Source organism: Mus caroli, unplaced genomic scaffold (genome assembly GCF_978045245.1).
Source record: "Mus caroli unplaced genomic scaffold, Mus_caroli_1 scaffold_18, whole genome shotgun sequence".
Lineage (NCBI taxonomy): Eukaryota > Metazoa > Chordata > Mammalia > Rodentia > Muridae > Mus > Mus caroli.
Window position 1 is genome coordinate 68,366,411 of NW_028227273.1, and position 15,129 is coordinate 68,381,539.

Sequence of the window (15,129 nt, forward strand, 5' to 3'; positions counted from 1 at the left end):
GTGGGCCTTCATGTGTCCACATGGCTTTGGCAGGTACAGACGGCTCTATGGAGCCAGGGCCCTGAAAACCATATTGGCAACTGACTTCCCAGAGTCGCACTGAAAGACCAGAGTGATGACAAGATGACAGAGGTCCCTGCAGGGAGGTAGTGGCCAGGGCAGAGATCTGCCTCCATCCCCACACTGTTCAGGTTAAGAAACAGCCCAACTGAACATGTGTTCCTAGACCACACGGGCCAGCCTCATCTGACCGAGCCCTCCCAGGAGGCTGCCCGAAAGCCAGGGCTGTGGAGGCAGGCATGTGGTCAGTGAGAGTATTCTGTGTAAGAGGTAGCACCCTCAGGTCCCTCTTTCTCACAGTGCATTCCTCCCAGCGCCTGCTGAGGGACCGGCAGATGGCATCTTCAGGCTGGGCTGTCCCAGCTCCAGTGTGTGTGTGTAGCATCTGAGACACATGCCCACCCCCAAGTGTTTGGCACCCTCAGGAGTTAGTGCTATCCTTGCTGCAACCTGGGGACATCGTTCCCATCTTTAGAGATAGGAAACCTACACAGGAAATGAAACCTCCTACACTGAAGAGACAGAGGAGAGACTACAGCGATGCTAAACCAAGCTGCCTGTGGGCACAAAGTACATTCCCAGTTAGAGAGAGGAGGGACGGGAAGAAAGCGGCAGAGTCCAGGTTCTCAGCCCTTGCAGCAGGCTGAGTCCACTGTGGCAGGCATACCTATGTAATGTACATATACATAGGTGTACAGATACACACATGCCACATATGTAGACACACAGGGATGTGCATCCACACGCCCATGGGATATGCATGCTGAGCCTGCCAGTTCCCGGCATAATCATGGCACTGGTGTTGTGCTGACCACGGTGGAGGTGACATCAGCTGCTCTTACCATGGGCTTGACACTCTAACTTAAAAACAAGTCATACCGCACAAAGGCTTCTTTTGTGCATGTCGAGGCTGCAGGGCTTCACCAATAATAGGAGCTGAAAGTGATTTATTTCCTTGGATTAAAGGTCAGCTCGGCAAAGCAACAGTGCAAACTCCTATTACCTCATTCATGTTGCCCTGAGCAAGGCGCGGAAAGGGCGGGCAGGGTGATGGGGGGGGGATTAGAGAATGGGTGGGGGGCGGCGGGGGGAAGGAAGGCAGAGACAGAGGGAGGGAGAGACAGATAAAAGGGGAGAGGGAGAACGAGAAGACAGGAGAGGAAGAGAGAAAGAGGGGAAGAGAAGGAGAGAGAGAAAGGGAGAGAGGTGTAAGGGCTAGAGAGAGGGAGAGAGGCGGGTACAGCCCTCTGTGGGCAGTTTGGTTCTTAGGCTACCAAACATCTAGCGCTCAGGGAAACAAAAGGCAGCTGTCCTTGCTAGTACTTAGTTATAGGATGGAGCTTTCTCTACGAGTGACACACCCGGCGACAGGAGGTGTCAAGGTCTGACTGTGAGGGACGGAAGCATCTGCTGTGGAGGGTTTGGATTCATTCGCTGGTCAGAGGCAAACACACAAACACGAAACACTCCCTGCTGCACTATGGTCACTGCACTTCAGACTGTGGTACCCAGTTGCTATGGGTGATCTGTATTTGTCTCCATCAGCAAATGCTGTGGGCCATGGCATCTCACAGCACTCTCTGGATGCTGCGCACAGTGGACTGTGACTGTCAAGCTGTGGACAAAGCCCCGAGCTTCTTGGCAGATGGTGCTCCAGCAGAGGACATGGTGGGAGAGGCTGTATGACATCAACACAGAGCTGAGCACCCGGCCTGCACAATGGTGATCAGTTTTCGCGTGAGCCCCATTTGAAGAGAGCACCGCAGTAAGCAGCAGGGCCCAGAAACCCACTCGTCTCTTCCAGGCACAAAATACAGGACCTGTGAAGTCACATTGTATGTAGTCCCGCCTCCAGGGACTGGTGTCTGATATCACACAGAAGACCATGTGGAGAGTCTCATGGGTGGTGTGGCTGCTAGTGGGCTGGGCTTGGAGCTAGGACATCATGATATGGAAAGAATATGAAGATCATCAGCTTCAGGGCCTTTTAACCTTACTGTGGCGTATGAGTGAGAGAAGCTCAGCAGAAGCCATTCCCTGGGAGTTTCCTGGGCTGGCCATGCATGATCCTCGTGGTGTGAACTCCAGCACATGGTCAGCTGTAACTCAGGGACCACTGGCGCTCTCCAATGTGCTGGCTGGCTGTAATACTACGCTTCCAACAGCCATAGCCAAGGAGCGTCTATACTTGGCCTTTGTCCAGACTCTGGGCGCACGGCTCCTGGCAGGGTGGCCCTGGGGGAAGTATTCTGTTTTCCACAATAAGTCCATGCTGGGGATGCCTCTCCTGGGTGAGCTTGGTCAGAGATGCCTGGCATGAGTGTTCTGCTTACCAGACCCCAGGGCCAGTGCTGAAGCTGGCTATCTATGGTCATGCCCATATGGCGAATCACTACAACTCAGACCAAGACACTCAAGCTTCAGGACTCAATGATGGGGATCCAGAGAGACCACATATCTTTCTTTGGCCTATGGTGTGTACTTCACAACAAACAAATCTCAACGAAATGTCCCCAGGTTCTAGTCTACCTGTCATTTGACTGAACATGGCTGTGGGAACCCCAGCTTATAGCCAAACTGGACAGACAGGGTGGAGCACCTGGGACACCTGTGTCTCTGGATGCTGTTAGGTTGAGACTGAGGTCTCTTAGAGCTCAAGGGCCACAGTTTAACCCATCCATAAGCATCGATTCCACAAGGCCGGGCCTGGCATCGGCCTGCCCCACAAGCACAGCTGCACCCTCTCTGCCTGCCCATGTCCCTGCAGGGCTGAGATGGAGGACTTGACCCTGACATGTTTTGCCTGAAGCCGACCAGGGCTTCCCTCTCCATCCTGCACGCTGCCTGTGACTTGTATCACCAATTTCACAGGTAGATACCCACATGGACAGTTATCACAAATGATGTAGGATCTAACCAGAAAGTTGGCCTCCTGTTTGGCTGGATGCTAACTGTGGAGCCTGAGGAAACACAGCTCTGAGAGAAGGCACTGTGTGGGTGGTGCACTGAGGAGCGAGCACCCCACCCTGTGCTGAGGGCCTTCTCCCCACTACCCCTTCCCACCCAGCCCAGGTCAGTTGGGTCTGGCTCTGTCCCAAGGCCAGTCATGCCAGCTCTGGTCTAGTGTCCGTTGCCCCTTCCTTGATACTGGGGCCTGGACAGGCACTCTCTTCAAGCACACTGTTACGTGACTAGGCCAGTCTTTAACCAGGAAGAGCTAGATTTTGGATAATTTCTACTATCTGTAGGCTGGCTAGTGGCATATCCTGTCCACTGACCACACTTGAACAGAGCACCACTGTAGCATCAACCTGACCCATAAGATGAAGGCACTGCCTTCACCCACCTGGCCGATAGGCTCAGGAACCTTCACAGTTGACCTTCCCTGGGTCAGAGTGCAGCAGTGGCCATGTGCTTCTATGGATGGGATGTGATCCCTGTCTCACATGTGCTTGGCCAGGCCCTCGGGAAGGGGACAGGGATCCAGCGATGCTTCAGAGCTCTCCAGTGGGCCTAGGCTTACAGTGAGATGTGGGATGCGGAATATGTGGATAAAAGCACAGGCTTTAGTGTGTTCTGCAGAACAGGCCTCATGTGGCTTTGCGTCAAGGAGACATTGGTCCATCAGTTCCAAGAACTCTGCATCCAGGCAGTCCCTAGACTTGCCAGTGCTAATCTGCATGCAGACTATGTCCATGGACCTGACACCCATCATGCTATGTGGGTGTGGGGCCATCTTAGGAAGATGCTGCTGCCTGAGGGTCAGGGGCAGCCCAGGCTTCACTGTCTAGGTCTCTGAACCCTGTCCTCTGTGCCGTGGTCTATATACAGCCAGCTACTCATTCTAATGGCTGCTCTCCTGTCAGTGCAAGGTGAGAACCCCACCACAGGAAAGAGGAGACGTGTGGGGTCCCTAGGCAAGTAGACACAGGATGTCTGGGATAGATGAGGGTGATGGGGGCTCTTGAGACTTTAAAAAGTGAAGTCTAGCCATCCTGGCTAACCACAGCAGACAGTGCATCCCTGAAGCTGACTGACAGCGATGGGCACACCAGAGGTAGAGCTGCATGGGCTTGTGTCTTCAGCGGCTAGAGAACTTAAGTGTCTAGAGTCAGCATAAAATGTGACGAAGGTTGAGCTTAGTACCCGCAGCTCTCAATGGAGAGAGGCAGTGACTAACTCCTGTTCTCCAGCAGTGGGCAGTGTGGGCTGGGCAGGGAGAGGGAGGGAGCGTGAGATACATGCCACTGGCTTGGGGTGTTGGGCAGATGGACATCACTGCAATGTCACATGCCCTTGGATTAATTTGCAGGACGAAGCTGTCCCTGCCCTCATCCCCAGTACAAGCTCATGAGCATCTGGGAAGGGCAAGCTTGTTTTGAGGAGTGGAGACTTGGTGCCCATGCTGACTGTCTTTGGGAGTACATCACAGCAGGAGGTGTGGGGTAGCCTCATCGTGCACCTGCAAGAGAGACACAGCCAGAGCTGCAGCTCCTAGGAGAGGGCCTACCCTGACCTAGAGGGAGGCCTGGACAGAAAAGGGAACCAGGTAACCAGAGGAACTGGCCCAGCAGGAGGGAGATGCTCTATAAGTCACCTGGTCACCTGCCCCTGCTGCAGAGAAAGGAGGAATGAAGGGACCTCTGAGAGCAGCCAGACTGATGCTTCGGCCACCGCCAGGTCTGTGCTCACCTCATAGTGGAAGTCCATGCAGGTCAGATCCAGCCAGCACTTGTCCCCACGGACCTTGATGAGGCCCTGCAGATGCAAGAGAGAGAGGACAGCGTCAGGCATGGGCTGGCAGTTGAGATACAAGGACCTCAAATAGGATTTACTTCTAGGAATGAGAAGTGATCCATTCCCAAAGGCCAGGTTGTTGTGTTTCAAAGAATAAGGGAGGGGCCTATTTCTTGTGGGAAGTACTCCAAGAGCTTGTGATAACTGTGCAAGGCTCAGGACTGAAAGCCAATATGCTCATAGCAGGAATGGCACCCTCTATGCAGTGGGTGCCTCTGTGATCGTTGGGAGGCATTCTGGGGATGAGACCTAGGGCCTGGCCCATTTTAGGCAATCACTAAGCTGCACCTATGGGCTGTTCTGTGCTTTCTTTAAGGCCATTTTTTGGGAGTTAGGAAGATAGCTCACTTAGTAAAATACTTGCTGGACAAGCACGAGGACTTGAGTTCAGTGCTCAGAATCCACATAAAGAGTTGGCCAATGGTGGTGCACACTTATAGTCCCAGTGCTGGGGGTGGGGAGTGAGGATGGAGACAGACACATGCTGGCCAGGCGCTCCAGCCTACTTGGTGAGCTTTAAGTCAACGAGGGATCCTGTCTCAAAGGAGGATGGTGTCATTCCCAGGATTGACACTCGTGGTTGTCCTATGCTTGTGCAATCTCTCTCACATACACATACAGATGGGGAAACAATGTGCTTACAATATAAACATTAGGGTGTGAAATGGGTAATGTCAACCCTGAGTGGCAGAGAGAGGAGCATCCCAGAAGCTCACTGGCTTGCTGTGTGAATCGATGAGCTCCAGGGTCAGTAAGAGATGGTGTCTCAAAAAAAAAAAAAAAAGTGTAGTATGATAGGAAACACCCGATACCAATCAGCATGTGTGAGTACCCCACCCCCATGCACCTGTACACACTGAACACAAATAACACAGAGCTGTTAAAATAATGCACTTGTGTCTTTAATGAAAGACCGGGACCCAAAGGTGCAGATCTCATACTGCAGGTTCCCAGGCCTTGTCAGCTGCATCTCAGTGGGGGATGAGAATGCGCTTCTACACACACATGGCTGCTCGCATTGATGAGTCGTGCTGATGGGAAGCCCAGGCTCCAGGCTGCCTGGGTCCCTGTAAGCAGAATGAACCCAGTGCTGAGGATACTGAGCACTGGAGAGAGAAGCTTCTAAGGAGCTTATGTGAGTCAGATGAGACCTTAGGCAGAGCAGCTGAGAGGTGGGAGTAGCACCTGGCAGTTGGTCCTCATGGCTCTGCCTCAGCCACCTCCAGATACTGCCTACAGGTAGCTCTGGGCCTGTCTACCTTCTCTCAGGAAAGCCATGGCCAGGTGGTCTGCAACTATCCCTGAAAGAACTAGAAATCTTAACTTGAGATATAGAGATTCATCTGTAAGGTCTCACACTAGTGAGAGAGAAGGTAAGAAAACAGGCTCAGAGGAAAGAACCCAGCATTCTGAGGTGGTAGTTCCTGTAGCTACAACTGTCCCAGGAAAGTTCCTCTGACTCTATGCACCGCTATCCATCCATCTGCCTGCTCCACATTTACATACCACTCATTTTCTACCACCATCCATCAACCACCTATCTATCCCTCTATCTAACACATTCCCCACCTACCAGTGCATCATCCACTATTCATCCCTCATCCATTCACTTATGTGTCACCCAACCACTTATCATCTACCCACCCATTATCCATATCATTACCCACCAATCAAACATCAGCCACCCACCCACCCATTTATCAATTAATCCATCCATCCATCCATCCCATCCATTCATCACATCCATCCATCCATCCCATCCATTCATCCATCCATCCATCCATCACATCCATCACATCCATCCACCCATCACATCCATCACATCCATCACATCCATCCATCACATCCATCCATCACATCCATCACATCCATCACATCCATCACATCCATCCATCCATCCATCACATCCATCACATCCATCCATCCATCCCATCCATTCATCACATCCATCCATCCATCCCATCCATTCATCCATCCATCACATCCATCACATCCATCCACCCATCACATCCATCACATCCATCCACCCATCACATCCATCACATCCATCACATCCATCCATCACATCCATCCATCACATCCATCCATCACATCCATCACATCCATCCATCACATCCATCACATCCATCACATCCATCACATCCATCCATCCATCCATCACATCCATCACATCCATCCATCCATCCATCACATCCATCACATCCATCACATCCATCACATCCATCCATCCATCACATCCATCACATCCATCACATCCATCCATCACATCCATCCATCACATCCATCCATCCATCCATCACATCCATCCATCACATCCATCCATCACATCCATCCATCACATCCATCACATCCATCACATCCATCACATCCATCCATCCATCACATCCATCACATCCATCACATCCATCACATCCATCACATCCATCCATCACATCCATCACATCCATCCATCACATCCATCACATCCATCCATCCATCCACCCATCACATCCATCACATCCATCCATCCATCACATCCATCCATCACATCCACCACATCCATCACATCCATCACATCCATCACATCCATCACATCCATCCATCACATCCATCCATCCATCCATCCACCCATCACATCCATCACATCATCACATCCATCCATCCATCACATCCATCCATCCATCACATCCATCTATCCATCACATCCATCACATCCATCCATCCATCCATCCATCACATCCATCACATCCATCCATCACATCCATCACATCCATCCATCACATCCATCCATCACATCCATCACATCCATCCACCCATCACATCCATCACATCCATCACATCCATCACATCCATCCATCACATCCATCCATCACATCCATCACATCCATCCACCCATCACATCCATCACATCCATCACATCCATCCACCCATCACATCCATCACATCCATCACATCCATCCATCACATCCATCCATCACATCCATCCATCACATCCATCACATCCATCCATCACATCCATCACATCCATCACATCCATCACATCCATCCATCCATCCATCACATCCATCACATCCATCCATCCATCCATCACATCCATCACATCCATCACATCCATCACATCCATCACATCCATCACATCCATCCATCCATCACATCCATCACATCCATCACATCCATCCATCACATCCATCCATCACATCCATCCATCACATCCATCCATCACATCCATCCATCACATCCATCACATCCATCACATCCATCACATCCATCACATCCATCCATCCATCACATCCATCACATCCATCACATCCATCACATCCATCCATCACATCCATCACATCCATCCATCACATCCATCACATCCATCCATCCATCCACCCATCACATCCATCACATCCATCCATCCATCACATCCATCCATCACATCCATCACATCCATCACATCCATCACATCCATCACATCCATCACATCCATCACATCCATCCATCACATCCATCCATCCATCCATCCACCCATCACATCCATCACATCATCACATCCATCCATCCATCACATCCATCACATCCATCCATCCATCCATCCATCACATCCATCTATCCATCACATCCATCACATCCATCCATCCATCCATCACATCCATCCATCCATCCATCCATCACATCCATCCATCACATCCATCACATCCATCCATCACATCCATCCATCACATCATCACATCCATCCATCCATCACATCCATCACATCCATCCATCCATCACATCCATCACATCCATCCATCACATCCATCACATCCATCACATCCATCCATCCATCACATCCATCACATCCATCACATCCATCACATCCATCCATCCATCCATCCATCCATCACATCCATCACATCCATCCATCCATCACATCCATCCATCACATCCATCCATCCATCCATCACATCCATCACATCCATCCATCCATCACATCCATCACATCCATCCATCCATCACATCCATCCATCACATCCATCCATCCATCCATCCATCCATCACATCCATCCATCACATCCATCCATCCATCCATCACATCCATCACATCCATCCATCCATCACATCCATCCATCCACCCATCCATCCATCTATCACATCCATCCATCACATCCATCACATCCATCCATCACATCCATCCATCCATCCATCTATCACATCCATCCATCACATCCATCACATCCATCCATCACATCCATCACATCCATCACATCCATCCATCCATCCATCACATCCATCCATCACATCCATCCATCACATCCATCCATCACATCCATCACATCCATCACATCCATCCATCCATCCATCCCATCCCATCCATTCATCACATCCATCCATCACATCCATCCATCACATCCATCCATCCATCCATCACATACATCCATCCATCCACCCATCCATCCATCACATCCATCCATCCATCACATCCATCACATCCATCCATCACATCCATCACATCCATCCATCACATCCATCACATCCATCCATCTATCACATCCATCCATCACATCCATCACATCCATCACATCCATCACATCCATCACATCCATCCATCCATCCCATCCCATCCATTCATCACATCCATCCATCCATCCATCCATCACATCCATCCATCCATCCATCACATACATCCATCCATCCACCCATCCATCCATCACATCCATCCATCACATCCATCCCATCCCATCCATTCATCACATCCATCCATCCATCACATACATCCATCCATCCATCACATACATCCATCCATCCACCCATCACATCCATCACATCATCACATCCATCCATCCATCACATCCATCCATCCATCACATCCATCTATCCATCACATCCATCACATCCATCCATCCATCCATCCATCCATCACATCCATCCATCACATCCATCACATCCATCCACCCATCACATCCATCACATCCATCACATCCATCCACCCATCACATCCATCACATCCATCACATCCATCCATCACATCCATCCATCACATCCATCCATCACATCCATCACATCCATCCATCACATCCATCACATCCATCACATCCATCACATCCATCCATCCATCCATCACATCCATCACATCCATCCATCCATCCATCACATCCATCACATCCATCACATCCATCACATCCATCACATCCATCACATCCATCACATCCATCCATCCATCACATCCATCACATCCATCACATCCATCCATCACATCCATCCATCACATCCATCCATCACATCCATCCATCACATCCATCCATCACATCCATCACATCCATCACATCCATCACATCCATCCATCCATCACATCCATCACATCCATCACATCCATCACATCCATCACATCCATCCATCACATCCATCACATCCATCCATCACATCCATCACATCCATCCATCCATCCACCCATCACATCCATCACATCCATCCATCCATCACATCCATCCATCACATCCATCACATCCATCACATCCATCACATCCATCACATCCATCACATCCATCACATCCATCCATCACATCCATCCATCCATCCATCCACCCATCACATCCATCACATCATCACATCCATCCATCCATCACATCCATCACATCCATCCATCCATCCATCCATCACATCCATCTATCCATCACATCCATCACATCCATCCATCCATCCATCACATCCATCCATCCATCCATCCATCACATCCATCCATCACATCCATCACATCCATCCATCACATCCATCCATCACATCCATCACATCCATCCATCACATCCATCACATCCATCCATCACATCCATCCATCACATCCATCACATCCATCACATCCATCCATCCATCCATCACATCCATCCATCACATCCATCACATCCATCACATCCATCACATCCATCCATCCATCCATCCATCCATCACATCCATCACATCCATCCATCCATCACATCCATCCATCACATCCATCCATCCATCCATCACATCCATCACATCCATCCATCCATCACATCCATCACATCCATCCATCCATCACATCCATCCATCACATCCATCCATCCATCCATCCATCCATCACATCCATCCATCACATCCATCCATCCATCCATCACATCCATCACATCCATCCATCCATCACATCCATCCATCCACCCATCCATCCATCTATCACATCCATCCATCACATCCATCACATCCATCCATCCATCACATCCATCACATCCATCACATCCATCCATCCATCCATCCCATCCCATCCATTCATCACATCCATCCATCACATCCATCCATCACATCCATCCATCCATCCATCACATCCATCCATCCATCACATCCATCACATCCATCCATCACATCCATCACATCCATCCATCACATCCATCACATCCATCCATCACATCCATCCATCACATCCATCCATCACATCCATCACATCCATCCATCCATCCACCCATCCATCCATCACATCCATCCATCCATCACATCCATCACATCCATCCATCACATCCATCACATCCATCCATCACATCCATCACATCCATCCATCACATCCATCACATCCATCCATCACATCCATCCATCACATCCATCCATCACATCCATCACATCCATCCATCCATCCCATCCCATCCATTCATCACATCCATCCATCCATCCATCCATCACATCCATCCATCCATCCATCACATACATCCATCCATCCACCCATCCATCCATCACATCCATCCATCACATCCATCCCATCCCATCCATTCATCACATCCATCCATCCATCACATACATCCATCCATCCATCACATACATCCATCCATCCACCCATCCATCCATCTATCACATCCATCCGTCCATCCATCCATCCATCCATCTATCACATCCATCCGTCCATCACATCCATCCATCCATCACATACATCCATCCACACACCATTCACCCAATCACCTACTACTCATTAGCCACTACCCAACATCCATCTGCTCACTGGTCCATCCATCATCAATCTACCACAAGCTTGCAGACCTGGACTGAATGCCCATGAGGTCTGGGAGAAGAGGAAAGTCCATCAGAGGCACTGACAAGACCAAAGGGGGTCTTAAGTAGCTGTGACGAAGTGGCACACAGGTAAGTGACAAACAACAGAATATATTTCTCAGTCTGGGGACTGGAAATCCAAAGTGAAGGGGCTGGTGTGGTTGGTTCTATCAAGGATCCACTTCTGATCTGTAGACAACTAGCTTCCATTGATAGCCTCACAGGAGGATAGATAGTGAAGGGCTTCTCTGGGCATTCAGCATTCACAATGGTGCCCTCCACAGATAGATCGGGAGCTATGAGGCCCCTGCTCACATCAATTTACTAGTAATCAGGATTTGATCTTGCAAGGGGTTGGGGTGACAGACACAGCCTGGAGGAGAGGTTGTGCTGGCTGGTTTTATGTCAATTTGACACAAGCTAGCATCATTTTTAAAGAGGCAACCTCAGCTGAGAAAATTCCTTCATGAGACTGGCCGTGGGCAAGCCTGTGGTACATTTTCTTGGCTGATGATTGGTGTGTCCAAATCACTGTAGGTGCCGCCGCCCCTGGGCTGGTGGTCCTGAAGAGCAAGCCGGTAAGCAGCACTCCTCTGGAGTCTCTGCACCAATTTCTGCGTCCAGGTTTCTGTCCTGCTTGAGTTTGTGCTCTGACTTCCCTTAGCGATGGACTGTGATCTTCAAGCATAAGCTGAAATAAACCCTTTCTCCCCAAATTACTTTTGTTCATGGTGTTTTACCCTGAAATTGAAACCCTAACTAAGACAGAGTGGTATCCCTGGAGAGGTCAGGGACTGCCCCGGAAGGAAGAGAAAAGTGGCCCGAGGATGCTGGGGGTGGGTAGAATGTTTGCTAAGGACTCTTGTCTGGAACAGAGAAGAAGGTAGGAGGTCAGCATGGGGATCCAGAAGTCCCACAGAGCCTAGACCAGGTCATGGGTGGAAAGCGAGGCTCGCTAGAGACAGCAGGCCATATTGACTACGGCAGAGTAGGCTGCTCAAAAAGCCCATGATCTGTGGGGAGGCCACAAGGGTGGGAGCTGTCCACCAGCTGACTGGGTTCGTCTAGGCCTCCTGACGACCACTCTAACAAAAGCCAGCACACTGAAATCACATGAAACAGCACCCCCACCCTACCCCAGACATGCTGAGATCACCACAAATGACCTTCCTGCATTAGGAAGATATGAGGCGCTGAGGAGCTCGCTCCCCAGGGCCTGGTGGCACTTAAGTCGCCTGTTCGGTGTCCTCTGGTTGCAGTGGGGTCAATAATGGCTTCTGTGGCCATCCAAGCAAGGTAACCTGGGCAGTGTGGGCTTGTGTGGGAAGCAAGACATATCTAGTTTCAGACACGCTCATTGAGGGAGCCCAGGAGACAGGCTAAGAGGTAGATCTGATATGAAAGCCGAAAGGGGCTATGGACAGATACTGATGCCGTCATGAGAATAGTGTTCAAATGTAGCCACTGACACCCAGGAGACAGGGCCAAGTGATCGCGGCGAGAGCACTGGGACTACATGAACCTAGCCAGCGCCTATAGGAACACGTGAGTACTCACACCAGGGCCACGTGTGACATGTGTGACACTACCTAATGGGTACCTGCTTGTGAAGGCTGGTTTGAGAGGGAACACTCTCTCAGAAGCAACATCTCCAGGGTGTCACAGGCCCCACGGGGCTCCCAGCAATCCTGACACCACAAGGGAGCTGTGAGCACTGCAGGGAGTTGAACTGTGCTCTGCCTCCTGGGAGCACTCTATTTAAAGACTCGAAGGACGAGTTACTCAGACAACAAGTTACCTCTTGGGAAACAAACACACTCAGACTGGATGCCCCGGGGATGATGGCGTCCAGCGGAATTCCCGTCCTGCACAGCCATGGTCACTTGGACACGGTGCTGCTGGGTAGGTCTGCCGGTCCAGTGCCTGAACACTCCCCGCCCTGCAACGCTCTACTCTGGGTGTCTGTCGAGTGGAACCACTGGTTGCTGACAGAACACGCCCACTGAGTAGGGAAGTGAACGGCACCATCAGGACTAACCCTCATCATGTCCATGAGCTGCACAGTGCTCTGTACCCCTCAGAGCCTGAGAGGGACTCTTTGGAGATTCACACCAGGAAAAGAAGAAAAAAACAAAATAATTAAAGTGTCACTCAAACTCTGAGCTGAGATGAGACACTTAGGAACCTGAAGCATTCTTCAGGAGCGGAGGGCGTTGGAGCCACTCCCAGCCGCTCGCTCCTGCTGCAGATGTCAGACTTCCCACGGGTCTTTCTTTCAGAGTGTCAGAGGAACAAAGCCTTCTTTGAGCCTTTTTTCAGCCCAAAATTAATTTAGGGTAAAAAAAAAATGGCACAGACGGGCCTTAGCATGGCAGACCTAAAGGGAGCAGAGTGACCTTCAGTCTCCTATGACCCTCTTGCTCTACAGCCTGGGAAGGAGAAAGTCATGATGCTGGAATGTTCCAGGCTGATGGCAGATACCTTGGGCTCACAATGAGTGGGAACGAATGTATTCCTGTCCAGCAGCTCCCGACTGCAATTTCTGCTTCTTAAAAAACTCCCGACTGCAGGCAACGAAAACCACATACAGGAAAAGCCATGCCACGAGTCTGCTTTGGATGCCTACCCTCTGGCTTGTCATAGCACGCCTGTGGCCTGAAAGGGGCTGAGGTCCCTTTGTACCCCCTCAAGGGCTTGATGGGGTCTGAAGCTATGTTGGCATTTGCAGGAATGGTATAAGGTGGGGCTGCTCCTCTCTTGCCAGAGCTGAATCCCTGATGGGAATGCCCAAGAGCTCTGCAAGCTGTCGGGGGTACACGGCACACGTTAGTGTTGGAGCGACTGCTGCCTATCCAATCGTAACCCCTGTCTTATGTGATGTAAGTGAGGCTCTACAGCTTCCCAATGCCCACTTGTTTCCAAGCAGAGGGCACAGCCCATGATCCCCCATCCTTGTGGAGTGGACCAGTGGCACTCGCGAACACAGCGTGTTATTGACTGAACTCCAGGCTACAGCCCTCTCCTGGCTCAGCTCTACCAACACATGAAGTGTTGCTACGAAGAGACGGCACTGCCCTGAAAGACCGGCTCAGTTGTGGGAAGCCCTTTGTGACACTGAGAGTGCGGACGGTGTGGGGACCTCTAATGAAGGTGCCCTGGCTCTGCACTTCCAGGACAGAGCTTTTCACTTGCAAGCACTGCTCAGTGTGCCCTGAGATGATCTGGAGTCAGCGGGACCTGGGGCATGGTGACCACCCAGCACTTCCAGGCTGGAAAGGA

At 50.5% G+C, this 15,129-nt stretch overlaps 1 protein-coding gene across 2 annotated transcripts in view; it reads right to left on the reverse strand.

The window, feature by feature from the left end:
- Positions 1-15,129, reverse strand: part of Lmf1 (lipase maturation factor 1) — an 83,876-nt gene that overhangs the window by 29,086 nt on the left and 39,661 nt on the right. For both annotated transcript variants that reach the window (XM_029471135.2, XM_085833368.1), the window contains one exon: positions 4,753-4,818. In XM_029471135.2, coding sequence (XP_029326995.1) covers positions 4,753-4,818 — 66 coding nt within the window. The remainder of the gene's footprint in view (positions 1-4,752; positions 4,819-15,129) is intronic.